The sequence below is a fragment of the Thermobia domestica genome, chromosome 1 (genome assembly GCF_964235325.1).
Source record: "Thermobia domestica chromosome 1, izTheDome1.hap1.1, whole genome shotgun sequence".
NCBI lineage: Eukaryota > Metazoa > Arthropoda > Insecta > Zygentoma > Lepismatidae > Thermobia > Thermobia domestica.
The window spans coordinates 169,066,454-169,091,181 of record NC_137454.1 but is presented as its reverse complement, the minus strand read 5'-3'; the positions used below and the strand labels follow the sequence as shown (position 1 = coordinate 169,091,181).

The following is a 24,728-nucleotide window of genomic DNA, read 5'->3' as shown; positions in this document are numbered from 1 at the left end:
CAGACGCAAATCGTGTTTGAATTGGCTACCTCTTTTATACTGTCTGGTGTTCTCATTTTTTTCCTTCCGCTGTATACAGGATGTTTCAAAACAACATCGACAACGTTTGGGAGGTGATTCCTCACACCAAGGGAAGACGAAAAGTATAGACCAACCTGGGTGCACGGACGCTTCCTTTCGGAGTTATAGATTGGCGAAAACTTAAAAAAAAAAAAAAAAAAAAAAAAAAAAAAAAAAAAAAACTTTAAAGGTCCATAGCCAGGGTTTGAAAAAACCCGGGCATTTTTGAAAAAGCCCAACCCACCTGGGCCCATATGGGTTTTTTCGAAATATTTCAAGATTGTCATTGTCACAACTTGCAACAATTTTCTACTCGCTGCTGTTTTGAAAAAAATAGCCGCCATTTTGAAATTTCACATTCAATCGCCGAGAAAATCTATACAGCAAATTTAGCATATTTTGTGCTTCCACAGTCAAAATTTCAACTTAAAAGACTGAAAATTGCTCTTCGTAGCGTGGATACTCACTGGTCTGAAAAAATGGCCGCCATTTTGATATTTTACGTTGGTATGCCGCCAATATCTATACAAGAAATTTACAGTGTCTCGTGCTTGTACTCTGAAAATTTTAACTTAAAAGGCCGAAAATTGTACCCTGTAGTGTGTGTGGTAGAGGCAGACAAACGAGTTGAGTTGGTGTTTAAGGTCCCTTTCAGCAGCGAGGCCATATGAGACGGGACCTACTGTTTAAGGTGGAATCCAAACCACATGAGCTCCCTCCGGGAAGCAAACCCGGGTCCCACGCCGAAGACGCGTACATTAACCGCATAGCGTGAAGGAGCTCGGCAGACAAACGAACAAATGTAGATCAAGTCATCCACAAGCCTGACTGACGTTCGCCAAATATGAATACCGAAAGGGGTCTATGAATTTAAAACAAAGATACAATTCATGTTGTATGAAATAAATAAATGGTTTAAAATGTCTTATATGAAATTAACATCTTACAGTGTAAATAAACCTGCCATATTTTCTCCATGAGAGTACGGGACACCTCAGATTCCCCTCCCCCCTCAACTTTACAACACAATGCAATTAACTGTAGTTTGGTTATGAACAAAAGTATAATTGGTGACTCAGTGGTAGAGCGTTCACCTCTAGTGCATGGGGTTCTTAGTTCGATCTCAGCTCGCGCCAAGTGAGCTTTGTGGTGGACAAACACCTTGTGTGTGGGTTTTCTCGGGATTCTCACGTTTCCTCCCACTTTCTTCATCCGTCATTTCATTCATTTCTCATCATCACCACCACCTTGAGCATAGCATGTATAACCGTGAGACTAAAAGATTTCATTTTATTTAATTTTTTTTTTCAAGAATATAATAGGCGAAAGTTCACTAAGCAGCAGCTGCTTTTCTCTGTTCGTATTACCCTGCAATTAATTGTACAGACTGAAGATGCTTAAAAACTTAAGGTGTGCTATAAGAATGCTTTACAGGAAAACAATAGGTAAATTATTTAAATCAGTGGTACAATCTACCTTCAATATTCTTCGCGCGTTTAGCAATATTTATTTACATGGCTGTATTTGCCAAAATTACGTTCGTCAGTTTAATTTGATTTTTCTCCTTGTGTCGTGTGTAATTGTCAGGACCAGATTTACATTTTTCTAAGACCTGGACCAAAGCACAATTCTGTGCCCCTAGCCTCTGAAAAGGATTATAATTCTTGTTAACTTATCTAATGTGTTGCCGGAGAAAAGTTGTCATCTTCCCTGTGTTTGTAAATGTAAAAACACTCAAAGCCATCCTTTTTTTTCGGAGTGTATTCAAGTTTCCACCAAGTGCAATGGAAAAAGTAGCATTGCAAATTTCGCTCGCTATCAAGTCGAACAGGATGGTGTAATAACTTCCTCGAAACTGTTGCATGCAACAGCGTAGTGTTCATTCATAATTACAGGATTCCCAGCCAATGTCAGAATTTTTTGTTTCACTTTTCGAATAAGCTGATATTGATATCAGAAATGGAACGGAGTTAAAATACGGGACATTTTCCTGTCCCGACTAATTTTACGGAGACGCGGGACACGGGCCCAAAGCGGGACTGTCCCGTTTTTTACGGGACGTAGGGCAGGCTTAAGCGTAAAATAAATCGTTTTATTGTTGAAGTATTCATTTCCGATCCTTCTGCGTTTAATTCGGGAATTTCCCGAGCACTTCTTTCACGGCGTGTACATAAAATCTTCCACTAGTACGGAAATTTGACTGAACTAAACTGTTATTGTTGGAAAACCAAATTTTAGTTAAAGAAACTTCTGTTTTACATCAAAGGAAGAAATAATACTAATAGTTTTACTAATGTATTTACATATGTACTATTAGTACCGGCACCTATGACCTTAAACCCGTCAAACGTATGAGTGATAATGTCCTTCGGTGTCGCCAAGTCGACGAGCACACTATTCACGGAAAATATTTTCTAAAGTACAAAATTGCTTATTTTACTTCAAATAGGCTATAAGCATAATCCATACATTAATTTGTTGTATAACTATGTCAAGCTAAGGTAAGTTTTTATTAATCATTTAGTGCATTCAGAACTTTATAAAGGTCTTATGTTGAATGTTGTTGTATACCTTAACGTGAAAGCCTCTAATTCGCCCAAGAAAAGTCTAAACTCTGATAAAAATCAATTACAATGTGATCACCTTAGTTGTACCAATAATATACTAACAAATAGATCAAAAACCCAGGCGGGTTTTAAAGTGGGTTTTTTCAGGTGGGTCCAACCCGAAAAAACCCACCGGGTTTTTTCGGGCTGGGCCCACTTGGGCAAACCCTGTCCATAGCTCCAAAACTATGGGACATACCGTAGTCGGGTCAAGACTTTATTTAGGAACTAGTATGTGCCCTATCCAAATAGCCGTGTTTCAGAATCCTTCAGTACTTCTGCAACAATTTTTGTAAAGGTAGTTTGGTGAGTACTTCAAATTATATGCCCGTAGAAAAACTGCCTCCATAAAAATTGTTGCGTGAGTATCTTGGTGTGAGGAGTCACCTCCGAACGTTGTCTTGAAACACCCTGTATATGCAATGAATTTATATATGGATTCCTATTGTAAATCTTCACCTCACCTATTTCCAGTTTTTCTTATTTATAACCAGGGGTGGCTGGTTTAAACCAAAAAACGAAAAATGTTCGTAAAAGTGTAACTATCCGTAAAATCTTGATGAACACACATTTGTGGGTTATCACGTTTCACTCCCATTTCCCCATTCATTACTCAGATTATTTTACAAAAGCGACTTTTTTCATATAAATTTATGATTTTTTTTTTGTGATTTTTTTTATGGTTGTTACTGTTATGCAATTACAATCAAAGAAAAATTCTAAATATTGTTTCGTTTTAATAATGTTTACTATTGATAAAATACATCGAAATGCCGTACTTTTTTAGTAGGGGGTGGATCATACAGATCCCACAGAAGCATTTATTGAAATCAGAAGTATCTTTGGTATCTATTTATGTATAAATAGGTCAGAGCCAAAGTCGACTCAAATAATTCGTATCTTTATTCACTTTTCTTACTGATACTTAAGGTAAGTTGTTGTATTTGCTTAACTTGGACTAATAAAAGTCGTAGTGAACTAACTTGGACCAAATTAGTTCTTTTGTACTTTGAAATTGTCCATATGTAACTCTGTATAATGGTTTCACTTGTACAGCGGGGGACACTTCTAAATGGTACACCTTAGCCGTAAATCTCCATATGGCTGTACCATTTAGAAGTGTCCCCCGCTGTACAATGGTTTATCTTTGTTTTCTGAAATGACTCTTGACAATTATATTAAATATGTAAAGATCGGTACAAAGTATATTTATCAGAGTCCTTCGTGAGTGAGTCGGCAGACGTATCGCGTTTGTGACCAGTTAGTCACGGTTTCGAGTTTAAATGGGGGACATTTTTTCCGGATGTAAGCCGACAAGCGGTTTGGATTCCACCTTCCAGCATAACCCGGTTGATGCATAATAACACCAAGGCGAAATAAACTTATTTCTGTCCATATGTGATATATAGAGCAAATTATTTAAACCAAAAACACGTGGTTTAACCCCCCCCCCAATTTTTTTTTTTTTTTTTTTCAATAAAAACTATGGGTTTTGCCAACCCGGTTTATAACTGAGTTGGCATATGGCCTCGGACTTTTGATACACCCATTATGTGTATTGTTATTTGTTATATACCTAATGCACGTTTCGTTTCAGTAACACAAACTACTAGAAAGCAGCTTTTCACATCGCCCATTTATATATACACTATCACTTGTACTTAAAAAATAAATAAATAAAAAAACTGAATGAAATAGAAATGATACTCCTCTCCTTAATTGACAAACTACAAAGTTTCACGTCTCTTTAAGTATTGTTAGAATAAAAGGGAAATCAAGAGTTTCCTGATTGATTGTTTTGTGTATTGCAAGGTGTTTCTTACACGACAGTTCTTCAGTTGTAGTGCAGTATTGTTCACCGACTGTCTAGGAGCGGGCGCAGTCACTGTTGTGTTGCGAATTCAATTCGTAATGATTAGACGAAAGAAAATATGACAATCTTACATTTTTCTTTTTAAGCGTCTTAACCAGTAATCAACTGAGGTAAAATAGGGAGTGTAGAATGTTACAATTTTGCAAATTGGAAATAAAAATTACATTGCGCTACACAGCGAGTGTATAGTCTTTAAAAAGAACATGAATTGTATTATCTTTCACAAAGGAAAATGCATGTTCTTCGTGGAATAGTATGTTTTGCTAATTAGTATGAGAATGAAATTGATACATATACCATTCTACCGCCTCGCGATTTAATTAAAGGCTTAAAAGGCTCAGTCCCTAACAAAATCGATAAATGCATTATTATAGTAGTTCACACGAGACATTATAGAAATATCACAAAACTTAACAAAACAGGGTGTCTATCTGTCACGAAATCAGAAAATGGTCACGAAATCTAGCTTTTGGGTCATGATTTTTTTTTAATCTGTACCAATGTAAGTACAGATTGGAAAATTGTTCTATAAAATGTTAAAATCCACCACCAAAAATGTCCATAGTCGGCTTTAGACGCTACCAAATCGCAAGGAAAGTACGTTTCTATCGCATGGATGAAAATTCGGCCTAATTCGTACCCAAATTTGCTCTTGCAAATTTTAGGAAATTTTATGATTTGGTAAAGAAAAGTTCACGAAATTTCATTTTGGAATTTTAGTAGACACCCTGTAAAAAGAAACGCAACTACGGTTTATCACAGCTATTAGCTACATATTTACAGAGTACATGAGGTCTGCTGTGTTATTCCCTAGCTCATTGGAACCACACAGGACCCTACCCACACGCCCCATGTTCAAATCTTTGTCGCACTTTGTTTTTTCATTAATCAGATAGGACAATAGCAAAAAGAAAGATATGATTACACTTTTAAGTGTGATTCGACATTTCGCAATCTTCTCTTGTTGTTAAGCGAAGAAAATGAAGTAGAATTTTATAAACGTAAAGACCGGTCTAGGTTTTTCTGTTAATAAAAACTATGAATGGGTTTACAGCTGAAACTAAATTCGCTTCAATGGATTTAAATGTCATTGTTTTTGAAATTCAGTTATATTTCTTCAGAAATAGGTCGCCAGAAGTGTTATCTCAGTGATAAAGGACGGTACTTGTAATATCGTGAGTTGATTTCCGTTTGGGTCCTACTTTTTGGTTTTAATTACATATTCTTCGATTCACAAAAAACTATATAAAATGATTACATTAAAATAAATAGGGAGCACGATGGCTCAGTGGTGGAGCGCTTACCTTTGGTGCATGGGTTTCTTTTAAAGTAAATCAATTGTATCCTTTTTCTAGGGAAAACTATAGAAAATGAAGCTTAACAAATTGAAAACCTGCTCAAGGCGTAAGAATAGGAAGCGACACTTCACTGCTCCTTCACATATCAGGAGGCGATTAATGTCTGCTCCATTGTCAAAGGAACTTCGTCAAAAATATAATGTGAGAACTATGCCTATCAGGAAAGATGATGAAGTACAGGTATGTATGATTTTAATTAAACTCATGAATACATACTATTTTTTTCATTACAGCTTCATTGTGTTATGTTACTATAAGATATATCTTACCATCAAAGACTCAAACTGCTTTTCCCCCTCGTTTTAACAGTACACAATTGCCCCTACACTAAATATCATTTAATCGACTTAGAGATCTACTTGAATGCGAATGTCTTGTCACGATAATTTTGTGTGGATAGTTTTATTTTCTTTGCGCACGGCAGATTCGATTGCAGATGTTCGTGAGAACACAAGAATCTCCTTGATCACTCTTGGAAGCACTATTAGTATAACCTTCTTAGTAAAGTGTCATAACAAGTAACTTTTAGAGCAATTTTTTTTTTTTTTTTTAATTTTTCTTTGCTTTTCGAACGTTGTAATAAATATGAAGTTGTGTGTTATAATTACATGGGCGCATGGGGGAATATTCAAAATTAACAACAATTTGGCTACTTACCAATGACTCCTCCCTTGAAAAATTTAAAGATTTTGACGTGTCGGAACTCTCAGCTGGTTCCTTCCTCAGTGACAAGGTAAAAAGGATTAAAACGGAAAGGAGATAAAAGGAGTATAACCAGGAATAAATACCACTATATAAAAGTAACGTACAAAAAAAAAAAAAGATCCCGAGATGAACAGAGCAGAGTGAAAAAAAGAATGAATTGAATGAAAAGAATGCGGTGTCTATGTTAAGCCACTATTGCCAGATCCAAAGTATGCATCAAAGGTAAGGTACCCAAGTTCGATCAATGTCGCGTTCATTGCGAATGTGATTCCTCATACATTGGCCAAACTAAACGTATTATTAACACGCGTGAGAAGGAGCATGTTAGACAATCAAAAAAAAGTCACAAGAAGGCATGTCGGGTTTAGCACTTCATCTAAAACAACATTCACATAATATAAAACAGGTTAAGGTAATAGGTTCAACAAAATCAAAAAAAACAGCGGGAAATTAAAGAATCGTTCTTTATTCATAAATACAAACCTGCATTGAACCTTGATACTGGCAAACATTGATCGAACTTTGGTACCTACCTTTGATGTATACTTTGGATCTGTGGATCTGTGGCCTAATGGCGTACTCTAATCTGTGAATAGTGGCCTAACATACACCGCGTTCTTTTTATTCAGTTCATTCCTTTTTCACTCTGGTCTGTTCATCTCAGGATTTTTTTTTTTTTTTTTTTTTTTTGTACGTTACTTTTATATAGTGGTATGTATCCCTGGTTTTACTCCTTTTTATCTCCTTTCCGTTTTAATCCTTTTTACCTTGCCACTGAGGAAGGAACCAGCTGAGAGTTACGAAACGTCAAAATCTTTACATTTTTCAAAGGAGGATTCATTGGTAAGTAGTCTATTTTTTGTTAATTAATGAAGTTGTGTGATTTCGTACAAGTTTGAGGGGCTTACTCTACCTTCTCAGAGGTCTTTCATCTCCATTTCACCTTGGTCTGAACAGACTTGCCATGCCTTAAGAGTAAAAATATTTTAAAATATATATGAAAAGAGCAAGAGAGAGAGAGATGAAATTTTTTGATATAGTACAAACTTAGTTTTCTTGTAAAATCTGCACTGGAGTTGACCTTACATGCGTGGATATTTTCCTCGGGGATTTCGTAATTTGTGGAAATCATTTTGCTATTTATCGCAGCTTATATTACGATCGACAGGGATTGTATTTAATGTTGACCTTAATTTCGAGTGATATATCACACAATTCGCGAAAACCCACAATGGAGGTATTTGTTACTGTAAAAAACTAATTTTGAAATTGCAGTATGTATAGAAGAAATAAGCTGTATATGTATCTATTATTATTTGCTGATGCAAATGGAAATGTTTTGCATTCATTACTGCTGGTGATATTGTATATCTGCGCAGATCTTCGATTATTAATGTGTTATATATATATATATATATTCTCGTTCTTCTGTCTGTTTCACTGAACGTAGCGCTAGTGGGTACAGTGCTAGAAAGTTTGTACTATTTTCTAAAGATATTCTTACAGATAGTAATCAAAATAACGGAAACATTGCAGAATAGCTCTTGATTCGTCGATAAATGGAGAATGAATGTTATGAATGGTATCCAGAGGAATGTTGTGCAGCACACAGTTCCGACCGTGAGATGAGATGAGAATATCGGCTCCGGAGTACAAACACCACAGTTGACCGCAGATGTTTAGTAATATTGAGGGTCTGGGGAGTGGGTGGGTGTTGTAGATTCAGTGTATATCGCCACATGAGAACTAAAGGAACGTAACTCCAAAAGTGTTGTTTCCTTCATGTTTGGACATAATTTTGAAAGCTCCACTTGGTGTAAAGGGAATTTAACGTCATCTGTTGTAATGTACCTCAATTACTATCTTACTAAAAACACATCTTTCTAAGAAAATATTTTTGTCCTTTCGCCTGTAAACCTACAAAAATAGTTACGTTCCTCAGGTTCTCATGTGACGATATGAAATCACGCTCAACTCCAGCACATCTCAACGCTCATTGTCATCTTGGAAGATTGTATCATTGGCAAGAAACAAACTATAGGATGCACGTGTTCACCTAAAATGTCTACGTAATCACTGTCAGTAATAGGTCCACTGAGTGTAACCACAGGATCCACAAAATACCAGGAAAATACTACCACATTACATAGGCGTCTCCATGTTTCACGGGAGGAGCAGCCCCTGGTTTCATTCCAGGTAAATGTGATTCTGTGACGTATAACATCGTTTCTGTGGATATTCTCACGGTTCTTCCCTTTCTGCCACATTCTTATTCCGCGAGTTATTCCGTTACCGATCACTTTCATTAAGCATCTGCTCCTGTAGCCTACAGGGTATAATTAGGAAATTTCGTTTCATGCTCGGAGGCGGCAGTTGGTACCATAAATTGGGAGTCTGTCATACATAAGCATGGCCTGATGTTGGAAATTGGGTGAAAGAAGAATTATGAGAACTATATTACGCATTTCCAATCATTTCCTCTCGAGGCCTACTAACGCAAATGCTAAATAACCACTAATTACACATATTATGAAAGTTGTTTGAGACTACGTTCGTTTAGTAGTAAAATTTTGGGCTTTTGAAACCTAAACTATGCGAAAGAAATAAAGAAGTGCACTTTAATCCACTGTTCATATTTGTAATGTTAATCTTATTGTTGATTTTATATTTATTTACATATATATATATATATATATATATATATATATATATATATATATATATATATATATATATATATATATATATATATATAAAGAGATTAACAAATCCACTTCCTTGCAGTTCCACCGTTGCTATTGTTAATTTTATTATTGAAGATATTGATTATTTTCCACTTTTCCAAGATATATATATATTAGGGTGGGCCGATTTTTTATTTTATTTTTTTTTTTAACTGTACTGCGGAAAACTTGCCTCTATGATACATAAATGAAATTCAAAAGAAAATATATATATATATATATATATATATTTTTTTTTTACGTCTGGCGGTAGTGCAACATCCCTAAACTTTGAGAAAATATACGATTTTCATCATTTTTCCAATACATGGAGAAAATTCAAATAACTTCTGGTGCCTTTCATTTCAGGTCAGGCAGAGCATGTACCATCACCATCTCAGATATTGTTGAAACTTTTTTTTATAGCAACTAGACATGTTTTTAAGAGACTCGTATTTTTTTGTTTTGTCGAAAAAAATTTTCCCACCAAGTAATGGGCCATCTAAGACGGAGTGCAATTTATGAACTGTAGTAGACTTGGAAAATGGTCAACTTCGGAGCCTCACCATTCGGCTGTGGAGACAGGTAGAGTTGTAATTCTTGTTGTGGTATGTACATAGGGATATAAATAAACTATATTTTATTATAGTTTGGTTTGCGCATGCATATATTTTTGTACATAAATTAACAAATGAACGTCAGTTTATCTGAAAAGTCGAAGTTTACGAATTTTTTTCAAACACTTCCGGTTCGAATTTTAAAATTCTGTTTTCATGGTTGGTAAGACCTAGTTACCCGCTTTCCGAAAAAAAAAAAAAAAAAATTGTATCGCTTCTGTGTGCAACCCGTTTTGTCACAAAAAATTCGAGAAATTGTAAAATTTTTAAAAATCGCCATTTTCTCGAAAACACCAACTTTCAAAATTCTGAAATTTTGTCAGATGGTTCAACTTTACACGAATAATAAACACACCAAATACCATTCTCGACCAATGCTTCATGAATTAACTGCAACGAAGTTTCGTTAACTTTGATGTCTGTTAGCAACACTGGAAACAATAAAAGTGCAATGATTTGATGATGATTGTGGTTCACATTCATTAAATGAAAAATTAAACGTTTTCTTTACTGTTTTATTATTATTATTATTATTATTATTATTTTGATCAAAAAGGCTCTCTGAAATAGTAAAATGAGCCTCCCCCTACTCCTCAGTTTTCTTAAACCGAAGTTATCTGAGGTGGAAATTACGATTATGAAACACACAAGTTTTAAGTTTACTTGAAATGGCCATCCAATAAATTCTGATGATCTACAAAAGCCTGAACTATTGGCTCAGTGATTTGGAATGCTCCAGACAAAATCTCAATTAAGTGCGATGTCATTACAGTGATCGAAAAAGGACAAAAAGTTTAAAAAATCGAAACGTTTTCTTAGGCGTTCCAAAAAAATATACTGACTTTTCAGAACAATCCCAGCATAACAATGGGTCACTCGTAATTTTATAGTATTCGACTGAAGTGGGTCAATCCGCAACCTGCGAGGAAAGAGTGTGAGTGTGTGTGTGTGGGGGGGGGGGTGCAAATTTTAAGTTAGCTGCTACAGCGTTGCTACAAATCAAAGGTGCAGCCTGTATTGAAGCTGTCATGAGTGACCTATTTCCTTTAGTAGTATGATCCGTAGAAAATGACAGCTGTCTTCTTCGAGGATATGGTGAATGTCTTGGAGTGGATGGAATAAGTGTGGAGTCTAATTGTTGATCCTGAAGAAAATGAAAGTGTTACGTATGTCATATGGGAAAACAATGATCTCGTTAAAAAAAACTGTGCCACTTTCTATTTTCGTATCGTACATTGCTGGTTTAACTGTAAGAATTGTAATTCATGACTACATCAAGAAAATCCAAAGAGAATTAATTGCTACCGAAAAGCATCGTATAAAATTTCAAGATACAAATTCTATTTTACTTTATGAGGACTTCGTTGAAAACTGGACTGTTATTCTGCAAAGTAAAATACAGTTATCACCGGAATATGAAACAACTGACAGTTTTGTGTATAAACGACAATAAAACACACGACTCGGCCCATGTACTCATAGTCATACACCAGATTCTAAAAATACTTGAAGAAAAGCGAAAATATATATTTTATAGAAAAAGTTTGAATACGTGAAAATAACAAGTTACAATTTCCCAAACCGTGTCCGTGATTTCTGATGGTGCTGCATCCCACTTTAAAAATCGCTTTCAGATGTTCGAGATGGAGACAGGTCCGATAAAGCAGTGGTTTTGCAGTGAAACCGGCCATGCAAGTGTCTCTGCGACAGTATTGCGAGGGGGGGGGGGGGGGTAAAGAATGTGGCAACGCGGCTTAACCTTAGGCAAAAACAGATACACAGTATTAAAACCACAGAAGAATTCGTGAGTATAGTGCAAGTACAAACTCCGGGTATTACTCTCGTTTTGTTGCGTGGAACTGAATTCGACGACTTCCGGAATCAAAAAAGGGAAAGTACGCGACCGGTAACTGCCATTCAACGAAGTCATCTTTGGCTTTCGGAAAATGGCGAAGGTTTTATATCAGTAACGGGTCACCATGAACTAACTTCATGCTTCCCCCAAAATCGAACTTCTACAATTCAAAGTGTAGATTTAAGAAATCTGCAAAAACGAACTTTCGTTACATACATATATGTATGATTATCAGTGTTGCGTAGCAGAAATATTATGAATAAATCATGAATTACGTGAAGTTGAAGTGCTGTTTATGCTTCCACATGGACCTTCAGCAGGGTACAGGTTTCCAGAAGAGCATAAGAGAAGTGAAAATAAGTGTTTTGTGACTATCGACAATGTGCTGCTGCGCAGGGGCGGATCTAGAACGGACTTCTGAGAAGGGGGCTTGTAATACTGCTACTTAGAGCTACTTTTAAGAGCTCCAAACTCTGGGATGGGTTTTATTTATATATAAAATAAGAAAGTTTCTTCTCGGGGGGGGGGGGGCGATCGTCCCTTAGATCCTCCCCTGGACTGAGTAAACCAACACCCATTGGAGCATCTGCACGGTTACATGCTGTTAGCGAAGAAGACACCAACCAAGCAAATGATTGGTCCATGGAAAAAAAAAAATCAGTGAAATTTTGTTTGCGAGGACCATTTCAAGTAAGTGAATTTGAAATTTGTGTGTTTCGTAATCGTAATTTCCACCTCTGATTACTTCGGTTTAAGAAAACGGAGGAGTAGAAGGAGGCTCATTTTACTATTTTAGAGAACCTTTTTGATCAAAATAATAAAAAAAAGCAGTAAAGAAAATCTTTTATTCTTCATTTAATGAATGTGAACCACAATCATCAAATCATTGCACTTTTATTGTTTCCAGTGCTGCTAACTATGCCATCAAAGTTAACGAAACTTCGCTAAATTTAAAAGGCTGCAGCTAATTCATGAAGCATTGGTCGAGAATGGTATTTGGTGTGTTTATTATTATTCATGTAAAGTTGAACCATCTGACAAAATTTCAGAATTTTAAAAGGTGGTGTTTTCGAAAAAATGGCGATTTTTGAAAATTTTACAATTTCTCGAATTTTTTGTGACAACTGTTGCACACAGAAGCGATATATATATATTTTCGGAAAGCTGGTAATTAGGTCTTACCAACCGTGAAAACAGAATTTTAAAATTCGAACCGGAAGTGCTCGAAAAAAATTTGCAAACTTCGACTTGTCAGATAAATTGACGTTCATCTGTTAATTTATGTACAAAAAGATACGCATGCGCAAACCAAACTATAATAAAATATAGTTTATTTATATTCCTATGTACACTCATCTCCAAAATTATTGTCGCATATCTATAAATATGCTGTTGTAGGAATATAATTTGATAACGAATTCGCCCAGTATTTCTTATAATGTTACTATGTATACAATCGGCAAAGATATGTATGTCACAAATTTCATGTGAAAAGAGCAATAAATACGAACAATAAAACTTTCTTGTCCACTTAGCAACATTTTGTTTTACTCATTCTAATTTACGTATTTATAATTTATTTCCTGTGAAATTGACCACAAAAAGTATCAGTATTAAAAGTACTCTGCAAAATTATCAAATTCTTACAAGAAGACAGTTACAGACATGCGACAATAATTTTGGACATTAGTGTACATACCACAACAAGAATTATAACTACCTGTCTCCATAGCCGAATGGTGGGGCTCCGAAGTTGACCATTTTCCATGTCTCCTACACTTCATAAATTATACTACCCGTCTTTGTTGACCCATTAGTTGGCGGGAAATTTTTTTTCGACAAAAAATATGGGGCTCTCAAAAACATGTCTAGTTGCTATAAAAAAAAAAAAAAAGTTTCAGTATCTAAGACAGTGATGGTACAATTTTATATATACATATATATATTTGCCTGAGTTGAAATGGCATATTTCAATAGAGAAAATTATAGAAAAGATTAAAAAAAATGGAATATATTTTACAATTTATTAGTAGCGTATTACACTTATAAAAACACTTTAAAAAAAAAATGACATTGAAATATGACTGATTGAAACCTACAAACTGTTTAGGGATTTGATTATATTAACCACTGTCATGGCTGTTTACAAGAAAACTACTCTCAGCCAGTTTAACTGCCCGTTATTTGGCAACCCTAAAGCTTTATCATTGAATAGACCTCCAACTTATGAAGATGTTCTTAAGTGTTTTTTCCATGACCATTACAACTTAGCAGTGAAAACAAACAAGTTAGTTATTCTCAAGTTTCGAATATTGTGGCACGACAAGTGTTTGATAAAGCTTCAATACCAACAGTAACGCCTTACAGAATTGTTCAGTTAATAAATGCATACCATGTCAGTTATCGTAAAGTCCTTTCAATGGGATATGGAAAAGTTCAAAAAGAGAGTTGAAGATTTCAAAAGGAGATCTTTGTTACTGTTTGATATCTCTGCATGTAAGTGCAACGTAACATTAGACTGCAATTGTCAAAAAGTCATTGATAGTGAGATCTGCGAGTGTCCTGTGTCTGTTTTCTGTAACTGAAAAATCAAAAAGATATCCTTCATTGAACTAAAATTCTTTAACTCCGAAAGAAAGTTTGGCATGGGGAAAATTGGAAATGTGACGTAAAAGAAACAAAAAGGATTACCCAAAGACATGAAAGGAAGTTGGGTGAACATAAAAAAACTCAGTCAAATTTTAATTTATTATCATGGCCATCTGTTTAAAATATACAGATACAGAAACTCTTCTGTCAAAAGATGTAGGCAGTGATTCGTCTGAAGAGAGAAGATAGCATCGATGATGGAGATTTCGAAGGATTTAAGCCTGAAAGTAAGTAACCATGGCAGATGCGCATTAAATTGAAAAATAATGCTCTGACTAGTGATAGTTTTGGAGTATCAGATACAGCAACGGCAGCTATCACTTCAAGTGTGTTGCAAGATTTTAGTATCGTAGCTGATGATGAGCACATCCATGTTATTGACAAAAATAAAGAGAAAAAATGTTAACCGCTCAGAACTCCAAATGCAGAATTAGAACAAGCATAACCCACTTCAAGTTCTATATTTTGATGGAAGAAAGGATGACACTCTCGTGATTGAGAAAATAAACACAAAGCAGTTTCGAGAACTAAAAAAGAGGAACGTTACTCAGTTTTGCAAGAACCTCATTGTGTGTTCGTTGGTCATGTTTCACCCTCTTCTGTTGCTGCTCAAAACATTGCCAATACCATGCTTTCTTATTTGACTGAAGCTGCATTTTCATTACATGAACTCGACGTAATTGGATGTGATGGAACAGTTGTCAATAAAGGGTGGAGAACTGCTATTATTTGCCAAATTGGAAACCAAATTAAAAGGACAATACAGTGGGGTGTGTGCCTCTTACAGTTTAATGAATTGCCATTCCGGCACTTTTTTTTACATTTAGATATGAAACAACTGGCCCAAAATCATTTACTGTTCCAATTGGCACACAGCTCAGTAAATGTGAGAAACTACCAGTGGTAAATTTTTACAGTGTTGAGTGTGAGATTCCAGAAATTGACCGAAAAATTTTAAACAAAGATCAACAGTACCTACTGGACATAAAATAAACTTCACTATAAAATCAGGAATCTGTCCTTAAGATTTAGTTGTTCGTGAACCTGGCCCACTATCCCATTCAAGATTAACAACAGCGAACAGAGGTCTCTGATTGTATTTAAGAATCGTAAATCCAACAGATGAACATAATAACTTAGTGCATTTTATCCTAAAGTCTTATATGCCAGTATGGTTTCATATATAAAAAAAAGTAAGTACTTCATAGATGGACCAAAATATGTATTTGAAGTTATAGGATCGTCAAGATTCCTGCCAGAAAACTTGCTGAAAGTCATTGACCCAGTAATTGAGATAAATTCATTTTTTGCTCATCCGGAAAACTTGCTTTTAAGTATGATATTAGATGCAAGGGATCATATAAGAGTGTTAGGGTCCAGAAGAATTATAAAGGCTAGATACTTAAAGCCTAAGAGGAAGTCAGTAATGAGTTTCCGACCACCTAAGATCCATTTCTTACCTACAGACTACACCGAAATGATTCACTGGAATACTGTTACACTTTCATCTTAGCCTTTGCTGCGGAGATTTACCGATCACGAGATTTGGTCTAAGATCCAATCAGGTGAAACAGCGGCCGAGTGGAACGTTGAAAATTCCCATGTCACACCCAAGCATTAGAACGATGCGTGAAGCTGGTAACTGAGGCGTCACAAAAGTCGTCGGGTTCAATTCCAGGGATAGTTTATAAAAACTACACTTTTGTCAAGATATTCAATGCCACGTTTTTCAAGCAAATCATATTTCAAACTTAAAAAGACAAGTAAAAGACTATATTTCAATACAAACTGAAGTTTTGCACAACCAGGAAAAAATGTTTGTTTCAATGGAAATTTGTCTTTTTCAACTAAGTGTAATACGCTACTAATACATTATAAAATGTATTCATTTTCCTTTTATTTATCTTTTCTATAATTTTCTCTATTGAAATATGCCTATAGCTATTTGTTATAGAAGTTATTTGAATTTTCCCCATGTATTGGAAAAGTTATGAAAATCGTATATTTTCTCCAAGTTTAGGGTCGTTGCGCTACCGCCAGACATAAACAAAAAATATATTTCTCTTGCATTTCATTTATCTACCGTAGAGGCAAGTTTTACGCAGTGTAGCGTTTCAAATAAAGAAAAAAATATTTTTTTTTCGGCCCACCCTATTATATATCTTGGAAAAGTGGAAAATAATCAATATTTTCAATAACAAAATTAACAATAGCAACAGTGGAACTGCAAGGAAGTGAATTTGTTAATCTCTTCACCCTAGTTGAACTTTTAGGAAGTTAAAAGAAAAAGAAAAAACCCTAAAGAATCTAAAATTTAATGTTAGTATAAAATCAGGTGTTATATGTGGACAAGTCATTAACAGAGTACGAAAATTATTTTGTGGACAATTTAACACATTTAGAAGTGTACCAAGCCAATTCTACGCTAAACATTTGTGAAAAAGAACATTTTTTTAATCATATTTCATGAGGACCAGAACTAAATTTAAATAAGGAAAGCCTTGACAATGAGACTGTGTAATTAATAGCCACGAAAACAATCGGTTTCAATCACAGTTTTATTTGCCACATGTTGTATCGGAGATCAAACATTAGCAGTAGTGAACTAAAATAACATACTAAAGCTTTTCAAATTATGCACTTATTTTCTAATACGTCATTTATACTCACGTGCCTAAGCGGTTAGCATACGCGCCTTTGGTGTGGGAGACCCGGGTTAAATTCCCGACGAGAGCTCATGTGGTTCGAATTCCACGTTAATCAGTAGGTCTCGTCTCATTTAGCCTCGCTGCTGAAAGGACATTAAACTCAGTCAACTCAACTCATTTATACTCACCTTCAACATCAGGTTTTCCATCGGAGAAAATTTCAAACCTAACAGGATTTAGTAACTCACGTTCAAGTAGAAAATGACAAAATTCTAACTTTTTTTCATCATACGAAGTACACTTGTGATAGCAATAAATTAATTAATCTGGATGTGAACACCAGCTTCTTTTATTAATGAGGAAGAAAGCCACGTTCTGTATTAGAAATTTTGAAGAATAATCGTACATTTTTTCAGTGGTAACTTTCCATCTTGCAACATTTCTTAACCTGCAGTTAGTTACAAATATACTAATACGTATGTTTAGGATATGAGAAAAATTAGCAAGAAATTTTGACAACCGAAGTAGGGTAGGTTAGTTGATTGGAGTTTAGCATCGCTTTGCAGCACTGAGATTTAGGTTTATAAGGTGGAATACGAACCATTGTAATGCGTTTGCTTTCCCGCAGGACCAATGGCATGCGTGCTAACAGCTAGACCACCCAAAGGCTGTAAGTTAATTTAATTAGTAATTCTAATTCATATAGTGACAATAGGTAGCCTTCCGTATTTCTGTATTTAACAATAACAACTTTGTTTCGGTAAAACAAATGAACAGAGAAATGTTATTTTTCGGAACCGACATATATATATATATATATATATATATATATATATATATATATATATATATATATATATATATATATATATATATATATATATATATATATATATATTGTTTCACAAGCGAGAGAAATATATGTTGTAACTGTACAGGAAAACTTCTTTGTGGTGGGATAAACAGATAAACACTATATGTCGGTTTTCTGCTGATAGTTTTTCTTAGTTTAGTGTCCATTATTCATTTGTATTTACTTATTTCATGAAGATACACCACCTGCTGTAGTTAACTGAAAATTTAAACAAACAAAAACAAAGTATAATTTTGTCAAGTTTTTATACTTAGAACTAAAAAAAATATAGTAGTCGTCTTGGATTACTTGAGATATTTTATTAAATTATCTTGTTATATGTGTATGCCTATATGAAAAGTACCAAAGAGAGAACTCAATAAAATAATAATATAACGTATTTTATATTGTCATTGATTTAATTCGACAGTGAAATGATGATCCAACCCATTCACAGATTGAAGCAGGATTGACTCCAGTATTTGCCAGTGTCATTTAGGGTTCTCCTATCTGACTGTTGGTGAACTGGTTGTTCTCCTGTTCTCATGAAGAACTATGGCTCTGATCACTTATAGTTTTGATGCAGAAGTAGCGTAACTTTACGCGTTCCGATCTATAGTTCGAACAGGTAGCTGTAAGTCTTGAACAATTAAGGCTACTGAGAATGGAAAGGATTATAGTATGCATTGCTTTTCATCTCTAAAATTACACCGCATTAGGATATACTTATGATAAATATAAAATCAAAGAATATTAGTTTTCGTGTGAGGTTATACTTTTGCATAACTAGTTCCAGAACGCCAGGAGCAATTTCAACAAAACTTTATACCCATATAATTTACAATCTGGGAAAAAATATAGTTGACGGGAGAATGGAAAAGGAGTAACATGTACAAATAATCGTAAATGACAAATATGTCGAATCCATGGTTTTCGGAGTCCTGAGATGAATAGTGACACTCCAGATGCCGTTTGTGTCCAAGTTAACCCCTTCCATTACGGTTTATTTTCTGAATTTTATGATAAACAGAGCGACTACCTCCAATATTAAGTCATTAATTTCTTCCGTTGCATCAAATTTCTTAAAGTATAAGTAATAAAAGTGTGTTATAGATGGGTGATACTACAATAGTTTAAATTTTGTGACGAGTGTAGCTCGTCATTGTGCGATTTGGCACCGGGAGTGCCACTGAACGACGCAGTTACTCCTCAGTGGCGTGTCTTTCATGATTTATGTCGCATTGATCACCTGCTTTATAGTTTACTCATTCGCCTCGTTATATTCTCTACTGTGGCCGAGTCGAGGAGGTTTTTTTTTTGTGTGTGTGTTTTTGACTTTTTTACCAGACCCTCAGCATTCTGTTATACATGCAAGTATGGTGTCTGTTGCTAACATCTCGATTCAGTTGTTAAATGAAGCTCCTCGAAAACATTCCTTGTGGGCGGAAGTAATACGTCAAGCTATTCTTGCAGTTCGTCGCTTTAATCATGCTTCTATGCTGACAATTTGACAGTTTCGTCTCCGTGTCAGAGCACACTACTTTCGTAAACAATGGAAACTGCGTAGCTATCGCGATTAGGTCTCCACTTCAACAGCAAGTGGTTTCATGAGTGTAATGAGGTCCGAAGTTCGTAGTCTTCAGACCTATTTTATTTCCGTCGACGTTTCCGCATTCCTTGTGCAAGTCGAAATGATCACTGACCAGAGCGCATTGCCAATGAATCGGGTCAGCATTTTGCTGCAGTTTCTAGTTCGGCTAATTATTCTCGTGATTTTTTTACAAATTAAAGCACGAGCCGAATATAGACCATCACAGTTTACGTCACCAAATAATAAAAAATACAACTTGCTTTTACTGCTGCTGAACTTACCACTGCTCTCACTTTGCACTAAAAACACTGCGCCTGGACCAGTCTCTATACATTATGCTATGCTTCGCACTCTTCCTGCTACTGGTAAACATAAGTTTTTAGACTTTGTAATCATATGTGGATTGAAGGATCGTTTCCTATTATCTGAGGGCTACTAGTTTATATTCTTCGTACCCTGAAATCTGTGAAGTTGGCTATGTCGAGCTTCAGTTATAGGCTAATTAACTTATTCAGTTGTCTTTGCAAGTTACTGGAGAAAATGATCAGTGCTTTCTCTTTTTTAAATTTCTAAATGGTTTTTGAAACTTAACCAGATCTAGGAACTTTTATTGAGGATGATGATGTACGAAAATTTCGATAGTGACATCTCTTGGTTTAACCCAGTGGATGAACTTGCATTGAAGTAAATCCTCAATGGTGTTTGGAAATTACAATTATAAACAGTTCATTGCTTTAGCGTGTAGAAAAAGAACTGACTTTTTACTACGTAGGGACAATATAATGTCATTAACATCTATTGTACAGTATTTACTGTCTGAAAATATGATGGTATGGTACATACCACTTACAAACTAATTAATATAAATCAATGTAAATATAAATATCTTTTTCTGATAACAGTTTTAACATCTGAAATTAAAATGTTTATATGGGCACTGCGCATAAAATTCAAGACATTTACAATTATTTCCCGATTACAGATAATAATTCACGTTTATTAACACATACATAAAAGTGATGTCAAAGGAAAGAGAAAGAGATTTGTTTCGTGATATATCTAATTTTTTACGGAATACGGAACATGTGCCTAGTGTGCCATTTTTGTCTACATACATCAAGCCTCTAGTCGAATTCTGCCGAATACGTTGTAGAATGTAATGATTGACTGAGAAAACCCGGTTTTGTAATGCGTATTGAAGATCATTTGAGGTGGATAGTAAATTTACTTTACAAAACCCCATAGAAAGAAGTCACATGAGTCGTGGAGGCCAAGAAAAAGCACTTCATCCGCACGACAAGAACATTGAATCTATTCGTGTGATAGTCTGTATAGGTAACTTGTAGGTATTGTAATGTCCCTCGATCCCGGTCAGAAAGGACTCAACTCGGAAAGCTAGTGGAAAAAAAAAAAATCCTTACCTCATAAGACCAGGGACTCGTATCCGCTTAAGTTACTACAAGTTGCGGTTAAATATTCCAGATGCAAGACACTTCATATTGACCAATTTTTAGTAATTTGGTATAATCAAAGTTAATTCTTCAGCTAATAACAATTTATTTACAATTAATAATTTCAATACTCACAACAAATAGACTAGACAAATGTACACGTAAATATTTCAATTGAATATATATATAAGTAGTATAGTCCTTGAACAAGACTAATCTGCCTTTCAATAAACAAATTTTAAATAGTCAGGTTATCACACACAATTTTTCGTCACCTTTAATATCAATTTTTCAGTTGTAACAAGGTATAATAATTTGACAAATTACTAGTTTTAGTCAAACGATGCGGCTACAAACGACCTATCTATATAGTAAATTACTTAATAATTCGGTAAACTTTAATTATTCTTTTTCTTTTTGTCTTGCAATCTCTGGAATTTACTTGTATTTCAATAATGAACAATGAGCCTAACAAGCATCAATCAACATAAAAAGAAACTTCGACTGATTAACCCAATTGGAGGCGATAACTCGACCAAAAATAAACGTTAAATATCAAAAAGAGACAGAAAGGATAGAGTAATAAGTTAGTAAAATTGTTCTTTCTTTAAATATCAGCAATCTGCTCACCGTCCTTGTTCCCTTCTTGGTTTGTGCTCAACATTTAACGAACTCAAGAAAAGAAAACAAATACGGAATTGGAAGCTACAGCGAACTTGCAAAAGCAACAAGGGTCCTTCTGCAAAACTCCATTCGCCTCTTAAAATTAGACTGGTTCACTAAAATTCGCACCAACACTAAACAGAGGTAGCGACAAGTCACAAGTGACCTTCCGATTCCACACGGAGCACGAGGCAGGGAAGAATCGAGCTGTTGCCACATAGTCTTGATTACAAACTCTTTTTTTGTTTTTTAATTCACACAATCCAATATTATTTTAATTCATAAACATAAGTATTTTAAATATTATTTTTTTCTTTTTAACGTCCATAATTAGTATTTATTTTAAACACTATTTCGGTTATTTTATATTTTATTTGATTCCATATGGTAGTCTCGTCCATTACGTTACTGACAAGGGAACATCTTATATTGATAGTAGCGTTGTCCAATCAAACAGTGCGCAATCGATAGAGTAAAGAAAAGTGAGAAATCCAAAGTTTTACGGGTCGACACACAGAAACACGAGATACAGAGGAAAGAAGGCTATAGAATCATGTGAAGATAGCAATGCAAAAGATACACTGACATAGAAAGAACTTTAAAATGATTAACGTAGTCAAAATGACATTTACATAACAGTATAGTAAGCAAACATTGTACCCACAGACATGCTCAATAACATATGTAATGCATTGTTGCCAACTGAGCACAAAATGAAGTTTTGTTAAATGGCACGGAACACAGATTATAACATCTCGAAAGTCTAATTACGAATAGAATAATACCTGTGAAGTCGTGATATACAATGTTGCCAACGTTTGAGTATAGGCCTACATGAATTCCTATGTGAATCTCGGATTGGAAGAGTACATACAGTACACGATTCGAACTAGTTAAAACCAAAACACTGTGCTTCGTCCCTTATTTTTGTATTTCAGTGATTATATTCTCGCTTGTGGTCTCATATTTTGGTTTCAGCTATTTCAAATCGTGTACTGTATGTATTCTTTTTTAATCCGAGATTCACATAGAAATTCATTTAGGCCTATACTCAAACGTTGGCAACATTGTAAATCACGACTTCACAGGTATTGTTCTACTCATAATTAGATTTTCTAGATGTTATAATCTATATTCCGCGCCTTTTAACAAAACTTCATTTTGTGCTCAGTTGGCAACACTTCATTACATATGATGTTATTGAGCATGTCTGTGGGTACAATGTTTGCTTATTATACTCTTATGTAAATGTCATTTTGATTACTTTAATCATTTTGAAGTTCTTTCTATGTCAGTGTATCTTTTGCATTGTTATCTTCACATGATTCTATATCCTTCTTTCCTCTGTATCTCGTGTTTCTGTGTCGACCCGTAAAACTTTGGATTTCTCACTTTTCATCACTCCTCTGACGTTTGCGCATTGTTTGATTGGGCAGTGCAATATAAGATGTTTCCTTGTGAGGGGTGTTCTCTAGCCGCCGTATCAAGGCAAGTGCGGCTCCCAAGGAAAGTCACATCCAGAGGTGGCTCCAAACTATGAACTATTACAGGATATGGTTAAAGTGATACTTGTCATATGTCTAGTTGCGTTCAACCTCGTCCAAGAAGAGGGAGTCATACATTTCCTCTTCGCTGACAGCACAAAACATTCATCCTGAGGAAATTGCGAATATACTTTTCTTAGACATCACAGTTTCCGAAACCCTAGATTCGGTTTTTCACTTGCCCGAAAGTGGAAGGTGGTTTCATTAAACACAAATGATACCATGAAATAATCAGTTTCCTTTAGGGTTGGCATGCTAATGCACAAAGAAAGTAAATTTTCTTTTCGGTAGGTTACTAAAGCCTTCAACAATTTCAATCGGTATGAATAAAATTTCAGATATTTGGAAATAATCCTTTACACTGTCGGCTGCGGTATCTGCAGTTCTCTGGTTGCTCTTAGTGTGGACTTCTTGCTGAACTGGCACACAAACGCTCTACTATTTCCTCATTTAACTGATGGGCGGCGGCAGCTTGCAGATGCATCCTTTTGCCTAGAAAGCAGAGTACGATTTACGAATGCTGTGCCCACTGGAATGATCTTTGCCGTACTCGTAAAATTTCATTGTACAAGTAATAATCGATTTCTTGATACGAAAATCTAGCATATCAGAAGACATTCCTGTCTTCATTTGCTTTCATTTTATAACTGTTGCACTAGTGGCGAACTGCGTAACTATGCACAGGTTTGCCAGCCATTTGTGAATTTCTCTGTCCTTGGATATCACTCGTATGTGCATTAGTAAAAGTGTGTTAGTAATGGGGAAAGTCATTATGAATAACACTTATATTAACCATCCTTTAAAGCTTCTATATCATCACGGAATGAAAACTAGCTCCTTTCACATAAACTAAAAAGAAAACTATTATAACTCAATATTAATTGACAATTTTTCTCATCTTCTTTCAGGTTGTTCGTGGACATTACAAAGGCCAGCAGGTGGGGAAAGTTGTTCAGGTATACAGGAAGAAGTTCGTCATATTTATTGAGCGAATTCAGAGAGAGAAGGCCAACGGAGCCAGTGTTTACGTTGGAATACACCCCTCAAAAGTTAGTATTTAAATCAACTTCCTTCAGATTATTTATCATAGCAGCTTGTTTTCAGTAATACGTATAAGAAATGGTTGGAAGCTGTTTAAATATGTTGGAATTTGTATTATCTGGTCCACAATAATGAAAACTAATCATATTCTTTATATATATATATATTGCTTAGCCAAGATATGATGACACAACCCATTCTCAGATTGAAGCAGGGTTGACTCCAGTAATCGCCAATACCGTATAGGGTTCTCCTATGTGGATGTTGGTAAACTGGTTGTTCTCCTGTTCTCATGAAGAATTTGGATTCTGATCACCGGCGAAACTTAGTGTAAAAGTAAGATGTAAATGATTACTAACCTGTACTCGAATATGATACATGAAAGTCATATGGACGACCTCAGCCATCTATGAGAGACCACCCTTCTACCACCGGTGGTGTTCTACTATCCATTTCATAAAGATAGGCCCCTGACTTGGCGGTGCTGCCGT

General features: G+C 35.2%; 1 protein-coding gene across 2 annotated transcripts in view; it reads left to right on the top strand.

Annotated features, from left to right (window-relative positions):
- RpL26 (ribosomal protein L26) overlaps nucleotides 1–24,728 on the top strand; it is a 39,558-nt gene that overhangs the window by 2,676 nt on the left and 12,154 nt on the right. For both annotated transcript variants that reach the window (XM_081766431.1, XM_081766439.1), the window contains exons 2-3: nucleotides 5,895–6,077; nucleotides 24,105–24,245. In XM_081766431.1, coding sequence (XP_081622557.1) covers nucleotides 5,910–6,077; nucleotides 24,105–24,245 — 309 coding nt within the window. In that variant the 5' untranslated portion in view covers nucleotides 5,895–5,909. The remainder of the gene's footprint in view (nucleotides 1–5,894; nucleotides 6,078–24,104; nucleotides 24,246–24,728) is intronic.